Raw genomic sequence first — 18,053 nt, 5'->3', positions numbered from 1 at the left:
TATCCATGTCTACATAAAATACCATGACTTTAAAATGCTGTTTGACCTAAAGTAAGGGGGAAATGGAAAGGAGAAATGAGTTTATATGGCTACGAGTTTCTAAAAAAGAGTCTGGAGGCTGGCAGAAGGATTGCCCTCATGCACAACTGAGCAGAGTCAGAGAGACAGATAAAGCAGATACAACCCCCAGATATTGGTTCCTTTGAGGGCTAAAGAGACCCATGGGAGTTATGGTCATGGCCGATGGGGTTAACTACCAGGGCAGATGGCCCCTCTTTGGAAATGGTGTTTATGTGTGATGAATCTGGACTCAAATGGGATCTCCCTTCATAAGACTTTCATGCTAATGTGCTGGAGGTGCAGTTAATGTTGGGGTTTAAGATATATTTAGGGGATTTGAATCTCTGGACTGATAATGTGATAGCCAGGTCCTGAGCCTCAACAGACTCCAGCACCTACAATCTGATCTATTGGACTTACCACACTCAGCTAAGATGGAGTTGAAGAAGGACAACCACCACACCATGGAGCCTAGAGTGATTACAACTGAAAATGGGAGGATTGCATCCAGCATCCATGTGGAATCTGAGCCTCCTCTTGACATAGAGGTGCAATGGACACAACCAATCCAATGTCCACATAGAAGAGGTGGCATTGGATTGGGAAAAGTGGACATGGTGGACGATGGGTATGGGGAAAGGCAGGAAGAGATGAGAGGTGGAGACGTCTTTGGGACATGGAGCTGCCCTGGATGGTGCTTCAGAGGTAATCACCGGACATTGTAAATCCTCACAGGGCCCACTGGATAGAATGGAGGAGAGTATGGGCCATGATGTGAACCATTGTCTATGAGGTGCAGAGGTGCCCAAAGATGTACTTACCAAATCCAATGGATGTGTCATGATGATGGGAACGAGTGTTGTTGGGGGGGGAAGAGGGGGGGTGGGGGGGTGGGGTTGAATGGGACCTCACATATATATTTTTAATGTAATATTATTACAAAGTCAATAAAAAAAAAATAAAAAAAATTAAAAAAATAAATAAATAAATAAAATGGGTAAAAGACCTTCTCCAAAGAAGATCAATAGCCAAAAAATGCATGAAAAGATACTCAACATCATTAGCCATGAGGGACATGCATATCAAAACCACAATGGATACCACTTCACACCAACCAGAATGGCCCTTATTAAAACAATGGAAAGTTAACTTTTGTTTGCAAGGATTCAGAGACATAGGAACTGTATACATTGTTGGTAAGAATGTAAAATGGTGCAGTTACTGTGTAAAATAGTTGAGCAGTTCCTTAGAAAAATTACCATATGACTCAGCAATCTCACTTCTAAGTATATACCCAAAAGAACTGAAAGCAGAGACTAGAACAGATATTTGCACATGGTTCATAGCAGCATTATTCACAATAGACAGTAGGTAGAAGCAACTCAAGTGTCCATCACCAACTGAATTAATAAAATGTGGTATATACATACAATGGAATATTTAGCAGTAAAAAAGAATGAAGTTCTGATACATGCTACAATATGGATGAAACCTGAAGACATGTTTTACGAAACAAGCCAAAACAGAACAACAGATTCTATATAATTTCAGTGATATGAAATAACTAGAACAGGCAAATTCATAGAGATAGAAAGTAAAATTCGTGTTTAGTGGGTGTGGAGTTTCTGTCTGGGGTAATGAAAATAGTCGTGACATCATAAATATAATATAATCACCACTGAACTGTACGCATGTAAGTGGCTAAAATGGAAAAATGTATATGTTATAATAAAAATTAAAGGGAAAAAAAAATCGGCAGATTAAAATTAAGAATACGTATTTGTTGGGATACATAATTCAACCTACTACAAACTTACTGCTTTTCTTCCCTAATATTTGGGATAATTTCCAGAAGATTAATTTAAGAGATGCCTTGCTGGAGAAGAAGGGTAAGATGGTGGCAGAGTAAGGAGTCATCAGCCAGAACTATCTAAATCAACTGTTTGGGAGGCCCAGGAGACGAGGAAGAATATCCTACAACAACCTTGGAAGAAAAGGAGACTGTCCATCTGCAGTGAAGATCTGGGAGTATAGGACTTCACACATTGGAGGATGGTACCCATCCCTCCCTGGTGGTGCAAGCCACCTAGGAGTTAATCCCTGGCTGGAGTTGTAAATTTTAATTCCCAAAAACAGGGAGGAAGAGAGAGTGAGGCACTGATTTCAGCAACTGATTAGTAAATTCAGCTGGCTACAGTCCAACATTAAGAACAGCTAAAGGGAAGTCGACTTGGCCCAATGGATAGGGCGTCTGCCTGCCACATGGGAGGTCCGCGGTTCAAGCCCAGGGTCTCCTTGACCCGTGTGGGGCTGGCCCATGCACGGTGCTGATGCACATGGGGAGTGCCCTGCCACGCAGGGGTGTCCCCCACATGGGGGAGCCCCATGCACATGGGGTGCGCCCTATAGGGAGAGCCGCCCAGCGCAAGGGAAGGTGCGGACTGCCTGGGAATGGCACTGCTCACGTGGAGAGCTGACGCAACAAGGGGAAGCACAGATTCCCAGTGCCCTGATAAGGATGAAAACGGTCACAGAGGAGCACACAGCAAACGGACGCAGACAGTGGACAGCTGGGGGGAATAAATAAAAATAAATCTTTAAAAAAAAAAAAAAAACAGCTAAAGTTTTAACTTGCCCAAGCTGGAAAGAGGTCAGCAGCAGCCATTTTAACTCTGCCCCCAGCATGATGGAAACAGGGCTGACTGAATATTACAGTGACAGTAGAGACCGGCTTCTTTCCACTTAGGTTGGACTGTAGCAATAGCCTAGGCTCCAGCCCACCTCCAGCAGGGAGGAAACTAGTTGGGCCTTGTATTAATCAGTCAAAGGGTGGTGAAGCAAAATACCAGGAATTGGTTGGTTTTTATAATGGTATTTATTTGGGGTAGAAGCTTACAGTTACCAGTTATACTATAAAGCATAAGTTACTTTCCTCATCAAAGTCTATTGCCACATGTTGGAGCAAGATGGCTGCTGGCATCTGCAAAAGGGTTCAGGGTTCTTGGGCTCCTCTCTTCCCAGGGCTCATTTCTCTCCTGGCTCAGCTCCTCTGTTTTTTCCACAAGGTCAGCCATAGATTATGAGGCTATCTAGGCTTTGCCTCTCTCCACAAGGCCAGCTGTACACCATCAGGTGACCATCTCTGTCTCTCTCCCTGTGGCTTGGTTCTGTCTGGACTCAGCTGCTCTGCTTCTCTGTGTGCTTACTTCCTGGGCTCAGCTCAAAACTCCAATTCTGTACTTTGCCATGTCTTTTACCTGTGAGTTCCCACCCAGGAGGGACTCAATGCCCTACTAACATAGAATCAAAGCCCTAATCATAATTTAATCATGCCCAGATACAGACCAGTTTACAAACATAATCTAATATCTATTTTTGGAATTCATGAACAATGCCAAACTGTTACAGGCCTGCACCCACTAGTTTGGTGGGCAAACCCGTGAATACACCTGTACTCCCCATAGGAAGGGGCAGTGTTTCCTCAACCTCCCCAGGCAACTGCAAGCATTTTCAGCCTCCTTGGACTAGAGTATTGGGCACTCTTGTGGCTCCATCCCCGCTCCTGACAGGATAGGAGGAGGTATAGTGTGCCCTCAGTCAGCCTCCCAGGGCAAGTGCAGCCACTTTCAGTTGGCACTAACTAGATTATTAGATACATCTATAGTGTATCCCCATCCCTGACAGAGCAGGAGGAGGAACAATGCTCCCTCAACCTCTCTGGGCAACCCCAGTCGCTTTCGCATACACGGACTAGACTGCTGGGCACACCTGAGAAGGGAAGAGGAGGGCCACTGCTTCATCAGTCTATCTGGACAACTGCAGTAGGTTTTGACTTACATGGATTAATGTGCTGCTCACAGCTGCAGCTCCATCCCTGTCCCAGGCAGGGAAGGAAGGAGCATGGAACTTTATCAGTTTCTACAGGCAACTACAAAAGGTCTTGGCCTGCACAGCTTGGATTACTGCACACAGCTGCAGCGCCATCCCTACCCCTGACAGGAGAAAAAGGTGGGAGAAGCTTCACTGGTTCCTGGGACAATATGGGCAGCTTCAGTCTCCATGGCTTACAGTACCAAGCACATCCTTGGCTCATATTCTATAACCAGCAAGGAAGAAAGGGCAAGAAACAGATGAAAAAGACCAGAAGAAGAGGGGCTGTAACACAGAGCCAATCAAATAGAAAGCTCTAGATTAAAAACAGGAAAGGGGCCAAGAATAAATAAATCTAGTAAATCAGATGCCAAGACATCAACAAAAAAAATCACAATCCATATCAAGAAACCAGAAGATATGGCCCAGTCAAAGGAATAAACTAAGCTTCCAGGTAACATAAAGAAGTCGAGACAACTAATTACAGAAGTTCAAACAAACCTCCATAATAAATTCAATGAGGTGGCTAAAGAGATTAAGGACATCAAGAAGTCATTGAGTGCATACAAATAAGAATTTGAAGACATACACAGATGAATAGCAGATCTTATGGGAATGAAAGGTACAGTAAATGAAATTAAAAACACTGGAAAGATAAAGAAAAATTAGAAAATGAAAAATTTTCAAATGTAAAAAATTTTTTAAAATTCACCAGAAACATATACCAGCAGATTTGAAGAGAAAGAAGAAAAGATCAGTGAGTTTGATGGCAGGACCTCTAAAACAAACATACAAAAGAACAGATAAAGAAAGGAAAAAATTGAAAAGGGACTCAGGGAAATAAATGACAGCCAGAGACAAGCAAACCTATGTGTTATGGATGTCCCAAAAGGAGAAGAGAAGGGAAAAAGAGCAAAAGGAATATCTGAGGAAATAATGGTAGAAAATTTCCCAAATCTTTTAAAGGACATAGATATCTGTGTCCAAGAAGCACAACATATTACCACTTGAATAAATCTAAACAGATCTACTCTGAGACATACTAATCAGAATGTCAAATGCCAAAGATAAAGAGAGAATCCTGAGAGCAGCAAGAGAAAAGAGATTTGTCACATACAAGGGATACTCAATAAGACTAAGTGCAGATTTCTCATCAGAAACCATGGAAGGCAGCAACATGATATAGTCAAGATACTGAAAGAGAAAAACTGCCAGCCAAGAATCTTACATCTGGCAAGACTGTCTTTCAAAAATGAGGGCAAGTTTAGAATATTCACAGATAAACGGAAACTGAGGGAGTTTGTAAGAGAGGGACCAGCTTTGCAGGAAACACTAAAGGGAGTGCTACAGTCTGAAAAGACAGGAGAGAGAGGCTTGGAGAGAGTCTAGAAATGAAAATAATATCACTAAAAGTGATATAATTACAACTAAAAATGTAAAAGAGTAGTGGAAACAAGATATGACATATAAAACCCAAAGATAAAAAGGGGTAAAGTAAGAAATGTCTTTACAGTAATAATATTGAAGGTTAATGGATTAATCAAAAGACAGACTGGTAGAATGGATAAGAATATATAAGCCATCCATATGCTGTCTACAAGACACTCACCTCAGACCCAAGGATACAAACAGAATGAAAGTAAAAGGCTAGAAAAAGATATTCCATGCATGTGGTAACCAAAAGAAAGCTGGAGTAGCTTTACTTAAATCAGATGAAGTAGTCTTTAAAATCAAACTGTTATTAAAGACAAGAAAGGACATTATATATTAATAAAAAGGGCAATTCACCAGAAAGAAAAAACAATCATAAATGTTTATGCACCAGAGCAATGGGTGTAGATCAGTGGCTGAGCTCTGGCTTCCCATGTACAAGATCCCAGGTTCAACCACCAGTACCTCCTAAAATATTATAAATTAAAAAAAAAAAAAAGCATATATACACCTAACCAGGATGCCCCAAATTATATAAGAACTACACAAGACAAACACTGGCAAAACTAAAGTAGGAACAGATCTATAGTAATAGTTGGAGACTTCAATATACCACTCTCATCATAAGATGGACCATCTGGGCAAAGGATCAATAAAGGAACAGAGAGCTTGAATAATACAATTTGAATATGGGTCACCAGAAAAGAGAATATGGTTAAAGAATGGAAAACTTAGAGTTGACTTGTGTAGAGTTGGTAAAAAAGCTGTGTGTTAATATTTGGAAATGAATAGAAAAGGTGAAATCACAACATAGTGTCTGTAACTAGCACTGCTATTACATGGGTATAACAGTGATTAAAAGGGAAAGTCCTTTACTAAAAGGAAAGCTAAAAAATATAACATAAGACTGTATAGCATAGTAAAACCTCATGTAAAATATATGGGTAATATTGTATATACAAGACTGTTTTTCTTTGAAACTGAACAAATACATGTTAATGTTACAAGACATTAATATCAGGCAAGAAAAAGAAAAGCCATTATGTTAAGTGAAAGAAACCAGACACAAAGTACTGCATATCATATGATTCCATTTACATAAAATGTAAGTGTAAATCAACTTATAAAAATGGAATTAGATTAGTGATTATGTAGGGCTGGAAAAGGATAGAGGGATTGAGAGGTGATGACCAAGGGATATGGAGGTTTTCTTTTTAGGGAATAAAATTGTTCTAGAATTTTTTGTGGAGATAAATGCACAACACTGTGATTATACTATAAGCCACTGATTGTACGCTTTGGATATATTGTATGGTATATGAAGATATCTCTTGTGGAGATAAATGCACAACACTGTGATTATACTAAAAGCCACTGATTGTATGCTTTGGATATATTGTATGGTATATGAAGATATCTCAATAAAACCATTTTTAAAAACTGAGGAGAGAAACAGATCTATATAATAATAGTTGGAGGCTTCAATACACCACTCTCATCACTGGTCAGATCAAGTGGGCAGACGATCAATAAAGAAACAGCTTGAAAAATATAATAAATGTACTAAGCTTAATAAACATACAGAACAGTGCACCCCAAATAGCAGGGTACACATTCTTCTCAAGTGCTTATGGATCTTTCTCTAGGATAGACCATATGTTGGGTCACAAAGCAGATCCTAAAAATTTTAAAAGATCAAAATTATACAAAGTAGGAAACAGACTTGGCTCAACGGAGAGAGCATCCACCTACCACATGGGAGGTCCAGGGTTCAAACCCAGGGCCTCCTGACCCATGTGGTGAGCTGGCCCACGCGCAGTGCTGATGCGCACAAGGAGTGCAGTGCTACGCAGAGGTGTCCCCCGCATAAGGGAGCCCCACGCGCAAGAAGCGCACCCTGTAAGGATAGCCACCCCACGCAAAAGGAAGTCCAGCCTGCCCAGGAGTGGCACTGCACAAACGAAGAGCTGACGCAACAAGATGACGCAACAAAAAGAGACACAGATTCCCCGTGCTGCTGATAAGAATACAAGAGGACACAGAAGAGTACACAGAGAGCAGAAAACTGGGTGGGGGGGAGGGGAAAGAAATAAAAATAAATCTTTTAAAAAAAATTATACAAAGCACTTTCTCTGATCGTAACAGAATAAAGCTGGAAATCAACAACAGGCAGAAAAAGGGAAAATTCACAAATACAAGGAAATTAAACAACACACTTTATATAATCGGATCAAAGAAGAAATTGCAAGATAAATCAATAAGAATGATGAATGAAAATGAGAACATAATAGATCAAAACCTATGGGATGCAGTGAAAGCAGTGCTAAAAGGAACATTTATAGCCCTCACTGCTTACATTAAAGAATAATGACTGGTTGCCTTCAATCAAATAACAAACAGATAGGGCCCCTCCCCAACATTAGAAAAGGGAAAGAGAAAAGGTCTTAAAAAGGCCTAACCTGTGGCCCCACACACATCTCACCCTGTAGCAAGTCCACTCCTGTGTCTGAGGTGTGTACCTTTTTTCTTTTCTCTCATTTCTCAATAAACACTATATTCCCTTGCCAACCCTAAAAAAAAGAAGAGCTAAAATCAAGAAACTAACTGCACACCTAGAGGAACTAGAAAAAGAACAGCAAACAAGCCCAAAGCAAGCAAAAAGAAAGATCAAAACAGAAATAAATTAAAATGAGAACAACAACAAAAAAAGCAAAGGAAATTAAAACAAAAAGTTATTTCTTCAAGATCAACGAAATTGACAAACCCTTAGCTAGACTGACAAAAAAAAGAAAGAGAGAGAAGATGCAAATAAAATCAGAAACAAAAACAGGGACATAACAACAGATCTCACAGGAATAAAAGAGATCAAAAGAGAATACTAAGAACAACTGTACACCAACAAAGTAGACAGTATAAATGAAATGGAAAAATTCCTAAAAATGGAAAAATTCCTAGAAAATACGAACAAAACCTACCCTGACCCTAGAAGAGAAGACCTCATCAAACCAAATTACAAGCAGAGATTGAAATAGTCATTAAACAGCTCCTCAAAATGAAAAAGTCCAGGACCAGCTGGCTTCACAGGTGAATTCTACCAAGCATTCAAATGAGATTTAATACCAATACTCAAACTCTTCCAAAAAAATTGAACAGGAAGGAATGCTACTAAGCTCATTCTATGAAGCCAATATCACCCTAACACCAAAGCCAGATAAAGATATTATGAAAAAGAATACATTTCCCTAATGAATACAGATAGAAGATCCTCACCAAAATACTCGCTAACTGAATACAAAAGCACATTAAAAGATTTATTCATCATGATCAAGTAGGTTTTATCCCAGCCATGCAAGGGTGGTTCAACACAAGGAAATCAATCAGTGCAATATACCACGTTAATAAATCAAAGAAGAAAAATCACATAAACATCTCAATTGATGCAGAAAAGGCACTTGACAAAATCCAACATTCTTTCTTGATAAAAACAATCCAAAAGATAGGCATCAAAGGAAACTTTCTCAACATGATAAAGGGCATATATGAAAAACCCACAGGTAACACTGTACTCAGTGGTGAAAGAATGAAAGATTTCTCGCTGAGAATGCGAATAAGACAAATATGCCCACCGTCACCACCACTGTTCAATACAGTGCTAGAGGTTCTAGCTAGAGCAATCAGGCAAGAAAAAGAAATAAAAGGCATCCAAATTGGAAAGGAAGAAGTAACACTCTTGCTGTTCACAGATGATATTATCTTATACCTAAAAAATTCCAAAGTATCTAAAACAAAGCTACAAGAGCTAACATACAAATTCAGGAGAGTGGCAAGATACAATAATACACAAAAATCAGTAATGTTTCTGCATACTAGCAATGAGCAATCTGAGGAGGAGGACAGGAAAAAAATTCCATTTATAATAACGACAAAAAAAATCAAATATTTAGGGATAAACTTAAACAAGGACATAAAGATTAGATTCCAAAAATTAAAATGCATTGCTAAAAGAAATCAAATAAGACCTAAATAAATGGAAGAACTTTACATGTTCATGGATGAGAAAACTAAATATTGTTAAGATGTCAATTCTACCCAAATTCATATACAGATTCAATTCAATCCCAATAATAATTCCAACAGACTTTTTTTTAAAAAAATGGAAAACTCAATTATCAAATTTATTTGTAAGGGTAAGGGGCCCCGAATAGCCAGAAACATCTTTATATATGTGTGTATGTACAATAAATTTTATTTTTAAAGAGGTTTTAGATTACATAAGTTACATCAAAAGTATTAGGGATTTCCATGTATCCCCCACCTCCTCCCACATATTTCCCTATTAATAACACCTTACAGTAGTGTGGTATATTTGTTACAATTGATGAATAAATATCATCAATAAGCACTGCTACTAACCAAGGTCTATAGTTTACAATGTGGTTTACAGTTAATTCCAATATCCGATGTTCCACCTATTATTCCCTCCCCTTCCCCTCAGAACCTCTGGCAACCATTATCTTTATAACAATGTTACATGTTCTTCCATTAGTACAATATTAGTAAGTCTACTTTGTCCATGGTTGTATTTCCTCCCTAATGTTTGCTCATTCCTCAACCCTGAGGATTTTGGGAAGGTGATGTCTGCTCTGCCTCGGACTGTGAGGGAACTTAGATCTTATGGGGCAGATAGAAGGAAGTGTTTTGCTTGCAGTAATAGATACTGTTTTTAGAACTGGGGTTGTCCATCATCATCATTTTGTCAGAAACATCTTAAAAAAGAAGAACAAAGGTGGAGGACTCTGACTTTAATATGACTTTAAATCATATTACATAGCTACAGTGGTAAAAACAGCATGGTACTAGCATAAAGCTAGACATGTAAACCAATGGAACCTAACTGATGGTTCAGAAACAAGCCCTGACAACTATTGTCAAGTAATTTTTGACAACGCTGTCAAACCCACCCACCTGAGACAGAACAGTCTATTCAACAAATGGCTGGGAGAACTGGATATCCATATCCAAAAGAAAGAAAGAGGACCCCTCCTCATACCTTAAACAAAAATTAACTCAAGGAAGTGGACTTGGCCCAGTGGATAGAGCGTCCCTCTACCACATGGGAGGTCCACGGTTCAAAGCCTGGGCCTCCTTGACCCGTGTGGAGCTGGCCCATGCGCAGTGCTGATACGCGCAGAGTGCCACCCCACACAGGGGTGCCCCCTTCAGAGGAGCCCCACGTGCAAGGACTGCACCCCGTAAGGAGAGCCACCCAGTGCAAAAGAAAGTTCAGCCTGCCCAGGAATGGTGCCGCATGCACGGAGAGCTGACACAACAAGATGATGCAACAACAACAAAAAAAGAGACACAGATTCCCGTGCCGCTGACAACAACAGAAGCAGACAGAACACGCAGCAAATGGACACAGAGAACAGACAACCGGGGCGGGGGAGGGGGAAGGGGGGAGAAATATAATAAATCTTTAAAAAAAATAAAATTAACTCAAAATGGATCAACGACCTAAATATAAAAAACAAGAACCATAAAACTAAAACAAATGTAGAGAAACATCTTGGAGACCTGGCGGTAGGGGGTGGTTTCTTAAGTCTTACACCAAAAACACAAGCAACAAAAGGAAAAATGGATAAATGGAATCTCCTCAAACTTAAATACTTTTGTGCTTCAAAGGACTTTGTTAAGAAGGTGAAAAGGCAACCCACTCAATGGGAGAAAATATTTGGAAACCACATTATCTGGTTAAGGGTTTGGTTTCAATGCTTTATAAAGAAATCATACAACTCAACCATAAAAGAGCAAGGAATACAATTTAAAAATGGGCAAAGGACTTAAATAAGACATTCCTCCCAAGAGGAAATACAAATGGCAAAAGAGCACATGAAAAAAATGTTAAATATCACAAGCTATTAGGGAAAGGCAAACCAAAACGACAGTGAGATGTCCTCTCACACCTCACAGAATGGCGATTACTAAAAAAAAAAAAAAAAAAAAAAAAAAAACCACAGAAAACAAGCTGAGAGGATGTGGAGAAATACAAACACTCCTTCACTGATGGTGGGAATGCAGAATAGTACAGAAGACAGTTTGGCAGTTCTTCGGGAAGATAAACATAGAACTGCCATATGATCCAGCAATCCCTCTACTAGGAATACATCCAGACGAATTGAAAACAGTGACACGACCATACGTTTGCACACCGATGTTCATAGAAGCATTATTCCCAATACCAAAGATGGAAACAACCCAAATGTTCATCAACCAATGAATGGATAAACAAAGTGTAGTATATACAAATGATGGAATAGTACACTGCAGTAAGAAGAAACGAAATTAGGACAACATAGATGAACCTTGAGGGCATTATGCTAAGTGAAATAAGCCAGACACAAAAAGACAAATATGATATGGTCTCACTACTATAAACTAAATACAAAGAATAAACACATGGAGTTGAAACGTAGAATATAAATTACTAGGAGATGGGATTAGGACTGAGAAGGGGTACTGATAGTTAATGTGTGTAGAATTTTCAGTTAGCTTGACTGTAGAAGTGTAGAAATGGATAGAGTTGATGGTAATATACTTTAACAAGTAGAACACGGCTGGTTTATAAATGGGATTGTGGCTGAAAGGAGTAGTCTAGGGATGTAAATGTCAACTGAAAGAAATCTAGAGAATAACCCGAAAGTGGATAAGGATTGTGGTTAATACAAATATAAGAATATTCTTCTATGAACTAGAACAAATATAAGACACTATTACAAGGTGGTAAGAATATAGTGATACAGCAAATGGACACAGAGAGCAGACAACAGGGGAAGGAGGGAGGGGAGATAAATAAATAAAATAAAAATCTAAAAAAAAAAGACTATAGTGATACATGGGAAAAATACAATTTATGTAACTTATGGACTATAGATAACAGCAATACTGAAAATTCTTGCATCAATGTCAAAGAACGTATTATACATCGACTTAAGGGTCAATAAAAGGGGGTATGGGATTTTTTTTCTCTTGGTCTAAGAAAACATTTAAACATTTACGGGGATGATGACAGCACAATTCTGTGATGGAACTGAGGGCCAGACTATACCCTTTGGATAGAATGTACAAGGCATGGGACTGTATAACAGAGTGAACCATGTGGTGGAAGATGGACTGTAGTTAACAGAACAAACATGACTGTGTTCTCACAAATGTACAATACTAATACATAGTGTTAATAATAGTATATGGAAAAAATATACCAAGTGCATGCTATGGACCACAGTTAGCAGCGGTCTTAGTCTGATCATGTTCTTTCATAATCTGTAACAAATGTTCCACAACAAAGGTGGTCATGGAGGAGCGGTGTATGGGAATTCTGCACATAATGCATGCTTGTTTAATATGCTTACTTCTCTAATAAAGAAAAAAAATTTTTAAGAAAAAACACCTTGTCATTCTAACTTGCTTTCTTTGGAGACAGTATCACGTCGTTTTTAAAAGTTAAGTGCTCTGGGCTCAAAGATACTGTGGCTGAAAATTAAAAATAATAACAATAATAATTTTTTTTATGTCTGAGGCTTTGATAGGAGCAAACAGTGGGAACCATGACAAATCACCTAAAGAACACCTCTCTGATAATGCTGCCTTAATTAAATCAAAAAAAGTTACTATGTCAAATACAACATTTTTTTAGAAGGTACAGGGGATTGAACCCAGGAAGTCCTAGATGGGAAGCAGGCATTCATCCACTCATGCAGCAGAGCTATATCTACTCCCCAATGAAAGCTGTTTTTTGTTTGTTTGTTTCAGGAGGAACCAGGGATCAAACTCAGAATCTCATATATGGGAAGGAAGCACTCAACCACTTGATCTGCATCTGCTCCCCTCAAATACAACTTTGACATAGGTTTTAAGACATTTTTAAAGACAAGCTATTCATCTGTGCTCTGGGTTTTATATTAAATAAGACCTTTATCTAAAAAACCTTAAATGAGTTCCTTAAGGAAACAAATCTCTGCCTTGAATCCATGACCAAAGTAATCTGGAAGAAAAAGAAAAGGTAGGTTCTAATCCCAGCTACATTTTTTTTAGTTTAGGAAGCTAGAACACAAAAAAATTACTTTCCAAGTCTAAAATGTTATTCTGTGTATAAAACTAATGAAAATAGCCTGAATGCTTTTAAATCTTTTAGATCTCTCTAATTTTTATCATGCAAAAATGATGCTTCAGAAAATCCTGTCAAACTGAAATGCACCAGAAATAGTAATCAAAACCAGCTCTTTTTTCACTTTAATTTATGAATGAGAATTTACACACAACTGTCAAGGCACAATCAATGTAAATATAAGTTTGAATAAAGTACTTGTATTTTATTCAAAGGTAAAGTACAAGTTTGGGTAAAGTACTTGTATTTTACTCCTGGGACTATGGAAAATAGACACTCAAATTTCCAGGTGGATTTCTTCAAAATATCTTATTTCATGTATTTTAATACATTTCCCCATATTTAAACATCTCTTTACTTGAAACATTCCTTATGATCGACAGCATGTCAGGGTTTAATTGTCAAGGATTTTTTTTAACCTCATTGGTACATAAAATCACAGATATGAAATGTTTATTTCCTGGATTGTTTCTCTGGAAAATGCTTGATTTGATCCACATCTATGCCTAATTATTCTACAAAACATAAAGGACCTTGAAAGAAAAAGAAATCAATTGCAATCCACCTTAGGCTCAAATATATCAAATTGATCAAAATTCCCTTTAAAATTTCCAAAGAAACACCCAGTTAGGGAAAAAATTACACGTTATATAATCCTGAGACAAAGTAGTTTGGAAATTGAATCGTGAATTTTCTGCTGTCATTTAAATTTATGGAAATATCTCAAATACATTACTCATTTTTCAAAGTCTGAAAATTAGATTTGAGTGCTTCTAATATCATAGTTTCCTCTAAGGGTACCTGGAAAGCACCTCTAAGGCTACCTGGAAAGCATCAAGATGAGGGACAAGAAAAATGCTTTGCAAGTCAAGTAATGTACAGGAAAAAGATGGACTGAACACTGAGGTGTATATTAGTTTCTGAGGTCAGCAGTTAAAGGTTTGATTATCTTCATACTAAGAATGAGCTCCAACTGGTCTAAGCAACAATTTACTGGGTTTAAAAGAGCTTTTTTATAAACTTTCCTCATTTGTTCAACAAACTGTTTTGAATGTTTACCACGTACTAAGCAATCGTTCGCAGAGAGGACCCATTAGATGTTACACCACCTTTGCAAAAGAATATTAAAATCTGCCTGAATGAAGCACTACCTAACTCATAACATCAATTCCCACCGGAAATTTAAACTCCACACACCCGAATTAAATTTAATGAAGTGATGTCCTAAAGCCAGGCCATAAGCAGCATACTGGAAGAAATACACCTTGCTCTAGTAAATCACAATTCAAAACTGTGCAGATTCCCGCTGACACTGTCCTTATGAGGGGCTGAAGGCACACCAGTCCAAAGAAATTTTTAACATAGAAGTGAAAGCGAAGGAGTTTAATTTAGAAGCCGGACGAGGAAAGGAGAAGGGTCTAGAGACAAAAAGTAAGTTGGAGGCGACAAAAACTGCAGCAGTGGCCCAAATATGCTCTCCCGGGTGTGCACAGGAAGTTAGCAACTTTTCCAGCACCCTGGGACTCCCGACTTCCAAGCCTGCGGGCGAGGTGGCAGCGGCGCGCGTCCCGGAGAGGGTCCCAGACAGGAAACAGGGAGCAAGCTGGAAGGGGGCGGGCCTGGATACACTTTTACTTAAGCCTTCGGCTCAGACACAGGACAGCCAGGGGGCCCCGGAATGAGGACCCTCGGGACACAAGTCCTGGCTGGAGGCTTGGTCCGGGGGTGGGCCGAGCCAGGCCGCCCTCCGCGGTGGGCCGGCCCTGCGTCCGCCGCCCCCAAGGCCGGCGCAAGGGAGAACCGAGCGGGCCTCCTTGAGGGCAGGCGGGAAACAAGGTGGCGGGAAGGCGAGAGCCGGGCACCGCTGGAGCGCCCCACGCGAGGCCCACGACCCTGCCCCCGGCTACGCGGTCTCCACAAAAGGCCCCCGCTTCCAGGAGCGACGGGGAAATCCCCCTCACCCAGGGACAAACCCGTTCGCCTCCCTACCCCCATCCTCCCGCCACGCACCGCCGGCTCTGCGTCCGACTGAGGCGCGGGGGTGGCGGGGGCCCGCGCCGCGGCCGCGGGGACAGGGCGCCCTCCCCGACGCCCGGAGTTCGGCGGGCGCAAGAACCCCGACACGCAGACAAAATCAACAAAGCACCCACCCCCGGGAAGAAAACATGCCACAGGCCCCAACCGGGGACTCTCCGACGCGCCGCTGCCCGAGCCGCAGGGCTGCACTGACGGGCTGGGGGAAGGGGTCGAGAGGGCCCCGCGCTGTGGCTTCCCGTCCTGGAGCCTGGCCCCCGCCCGGAGGCGGCGAGACAGGTACCCCCCAACCGGAGACTGACCTTGGAGTCTCCGTTGCACAGAGCCATCGGGGCCGGGGCCGCGGCGGTGGCGGCGAGAGTATGAGACGGGGCGGGAGTGGGCCGGCGCAGTCGGGGCCGCGGGCTGGGAGGCAGGCCTGGTCGAGGAGCCAGCGGGCGCGGAAGAGAGCCGGCCGCCTGCGAAGAGCCGAGTCGAGCAGCGGCGGCGGAACGCGGGCCCCAGCGCCGCGGGAGAAACCAGCAGCGCGCGCTGCCCCCACCTCCTGCTTCCGCCCCGGCCGGCCACTGGGAGGAGCCCGAGTCCGCTCGGCTTCGCGGCGGAGCGGCGGACAGCCCACCGCCACCGCCGCGGATCCCGCCCGCCCTAGGCCGGTCCCGCCCACCAGGCCCGCCCCCGCCGCCGAGGCCCCGCCCCCGGCCGAGAAACTGCCCTGCCCCGCGGCGCCGCCGCCTCGTCGGCGTCTGGAGCAGAGGCCGGAGCCAGTTAGCGGTGACCCAGCCGGTTGCTTCCTTCGCTGGCAGTGCAGAGGAGCTCTGCAGAGAGCCGAGTCCCGAGAGAACTGTTAGCTGGCGGCTCAGTCTCACCATAGGTTCCGCACGGGGAAGGCCAAGGCAACTTTTAAGAGTTTGGTGGGCCCATCTCAAGGGAAGTCAGCGGGGGATTTGATTTCTTAGGTCTCTCGAAAGTCCTACAGCTCCTTCAGAATTTCCAAAAATAGTAGGTTTAGGAGCGGCAGTTTGGTAGGAAGCTGAGCCAGGGGAGTGGTCATGAAGCTGTTTGCGCAGCAACGTTTTTACTTAGGTTGTATGTGGGAAAGGGCTGCAATCCCCCAGCCACGGCATAGCACCCGGCCAAGAAGTGCTAACTTTAAATTTGGCTCCCTAGGGGTCTCAATCGGGGTTGGGAAAGGAAAGTGGAAATTGTGTTTGTAAATAGCACTTAAAACGGCTTTCAGTTAATAAACCTGTCAACAAATACTTAGTTATGGATGCTACCATTTGCTGCACTCGTGTTGTATGCATCAAGCTTTGGACAAGATATTAAGGAGTCAGAGTGAGAAGCCTGCCTTCAAAAAACTCATTCTAACCATCCCGCGAAAGTAGTGAGGTAGTACTGATGTCTTTTAGCCTCTTTTTTACAAACGAGGAAATTGAGATTCAGTGAGATGTGTCCCCATGATACAGGAGATACCAAAGAGGTACCAAATCTGAGAAAGGATAAATAGCTTATTAATAAAATAGTTACAGCTTTTCGAGGAAAATGCGGTCTCTGTAGCAGTCGCCTTTCGGCTCCCCGGTCCTCCTGACTCGCCGCTGTTCACTCTCGCCGAGGAACAAGTCGGTCAGGAAGCCACGCCGCAGCCATGGCTTTTAAGGACACTGAAAAGACCCCCGTGGAAGCAGAGGTGGCTATTCACCGTACTAGAATCACCCTGACCAGCCGCAACGTGAAGTCTCTGGAGAAGGTGTGTGCTGACTTGATTAGAGGCGCTAAGGAAAAGAACCTCAAAGTGAAGGGACCGGTTCGGATGCCTACCAAGACTCTAAGAATCACTACAAGGAAAACTCCTTGTGGTGAAGGTTCAAAGACTTGGGATCGTTTCCAGATGAGGATCCACAAGCGACTCATTGACCTGCACAGTCCGTCTGAGATTGTCAAGCAGATTACTTCCATCAGTATTGAGCCAGGAGTAGAGATTGAAGTCACCATTGCAGATGCTTAAGTCAATTATTTTAATAAATATTGTAAGTTGCTAAAAAAAAAAAAAAAAGTTACAGGAACAAAAGCCCCAAGGCCTTAATGGGAGTAAGATTTAAAGAATGTATCTCACCTTTTTTTGAGCTGAAAAATTGATACTTGAACTCTCCAAAGCCATGGATACTGGGTTCTCTTGGTAGTCCGTATGAACAATCCAGAGAATATAGTAATAACCAATAGGAGAGCCTCAACTTGCCTCAGCATCCAGCTGGAATGGTATGGAATGTGTCGACATTTAGGATTGGCTAAGTCCCATCTGTATTAGATAATGCCTACTTTAAATATGTTCTAGAAGTCTTTATTATTAAATAATGATTAACTTGGCTACTTTGATAATGTACTATAAGAGGTGTCTTTTCAGCTATTTGCTCTTGCTCTACTCCTTATTTCAGTATCTATCCTTTTGAAGGAGGATTAAGTGCTGGTTTCTTCAGTATTTCCATTCCCAACCCTC

The 18,053-nt window shown here is 41.6% G+C and overlaps 2 protein-coding genes across 5 annotated transcripts in view; one reads left to right on the top strand and one right to left on the bottom strand.

Annotated features, from left to right (window-relative positions):
• Positions 1-17,807, bottom strand: part of GMPS (guanine monophosphate synthase) — an 89,629-nt gene extending 71,822 nt beyond the window's left edge. The window contains exon 1 of one of the 4 annotated variants that reach the window (XM_058295188.1): positions 17,673-17,807. In XM_058295188.1, coding sequence (XP_058151171.1) covers positions 17,673-17,717 — 45 coding nt within the window. In that variant the 5' untranslated portion in view covers positions 17,718-17,807. Of the gene's footprint in view, positions 1-15,861; positions 16,206-17,672 lie in introns of those variants that run through there. The other 3 variants (XM_071214577.1, XM_004454443.5, XM_071214578.1) reach the window with 3 other exon arrangements.
• Positions 17,118-17,579, top strand: LOC101440522 (small ribosomal subunit protein uS10-like). Its single transcript, XM_058295189.2, has one exon. The coding sequence runs from the start codon at positions 17,205-17,207 to the stop codon at positions 17,562-17,564; it is 360 nt and encodes a 119-aa protein (XP_058151172.1). The 5' UTR covers positions 17,118-17,204; the 3' UTR covers positions 17,565-17,579.
• Positions 17,808-18,053: the final 246 nt, after the last annotated feature.

This window comes from Dasypus novemcinctus, chromosome 4 (assembly GCF_030445035.2).
Source record: "Dasypus novemcinctus isolate mDasNov1 chromosome 4, mDasNov1.1.hap2, whole genome shotgun sequence".
NCBI classification, from domain to species: Eukaryota; Metazoa; Chordata; class Mammalia; order Cingulata; family Dasypodidae; genus Dasypus; species Dasypus novemcinctus.
The sequence above is the reverse complement of the archived record's forward strand: the minus strand, read 5'-3'. Positions and strand labels throughout refer to the sequence as shown.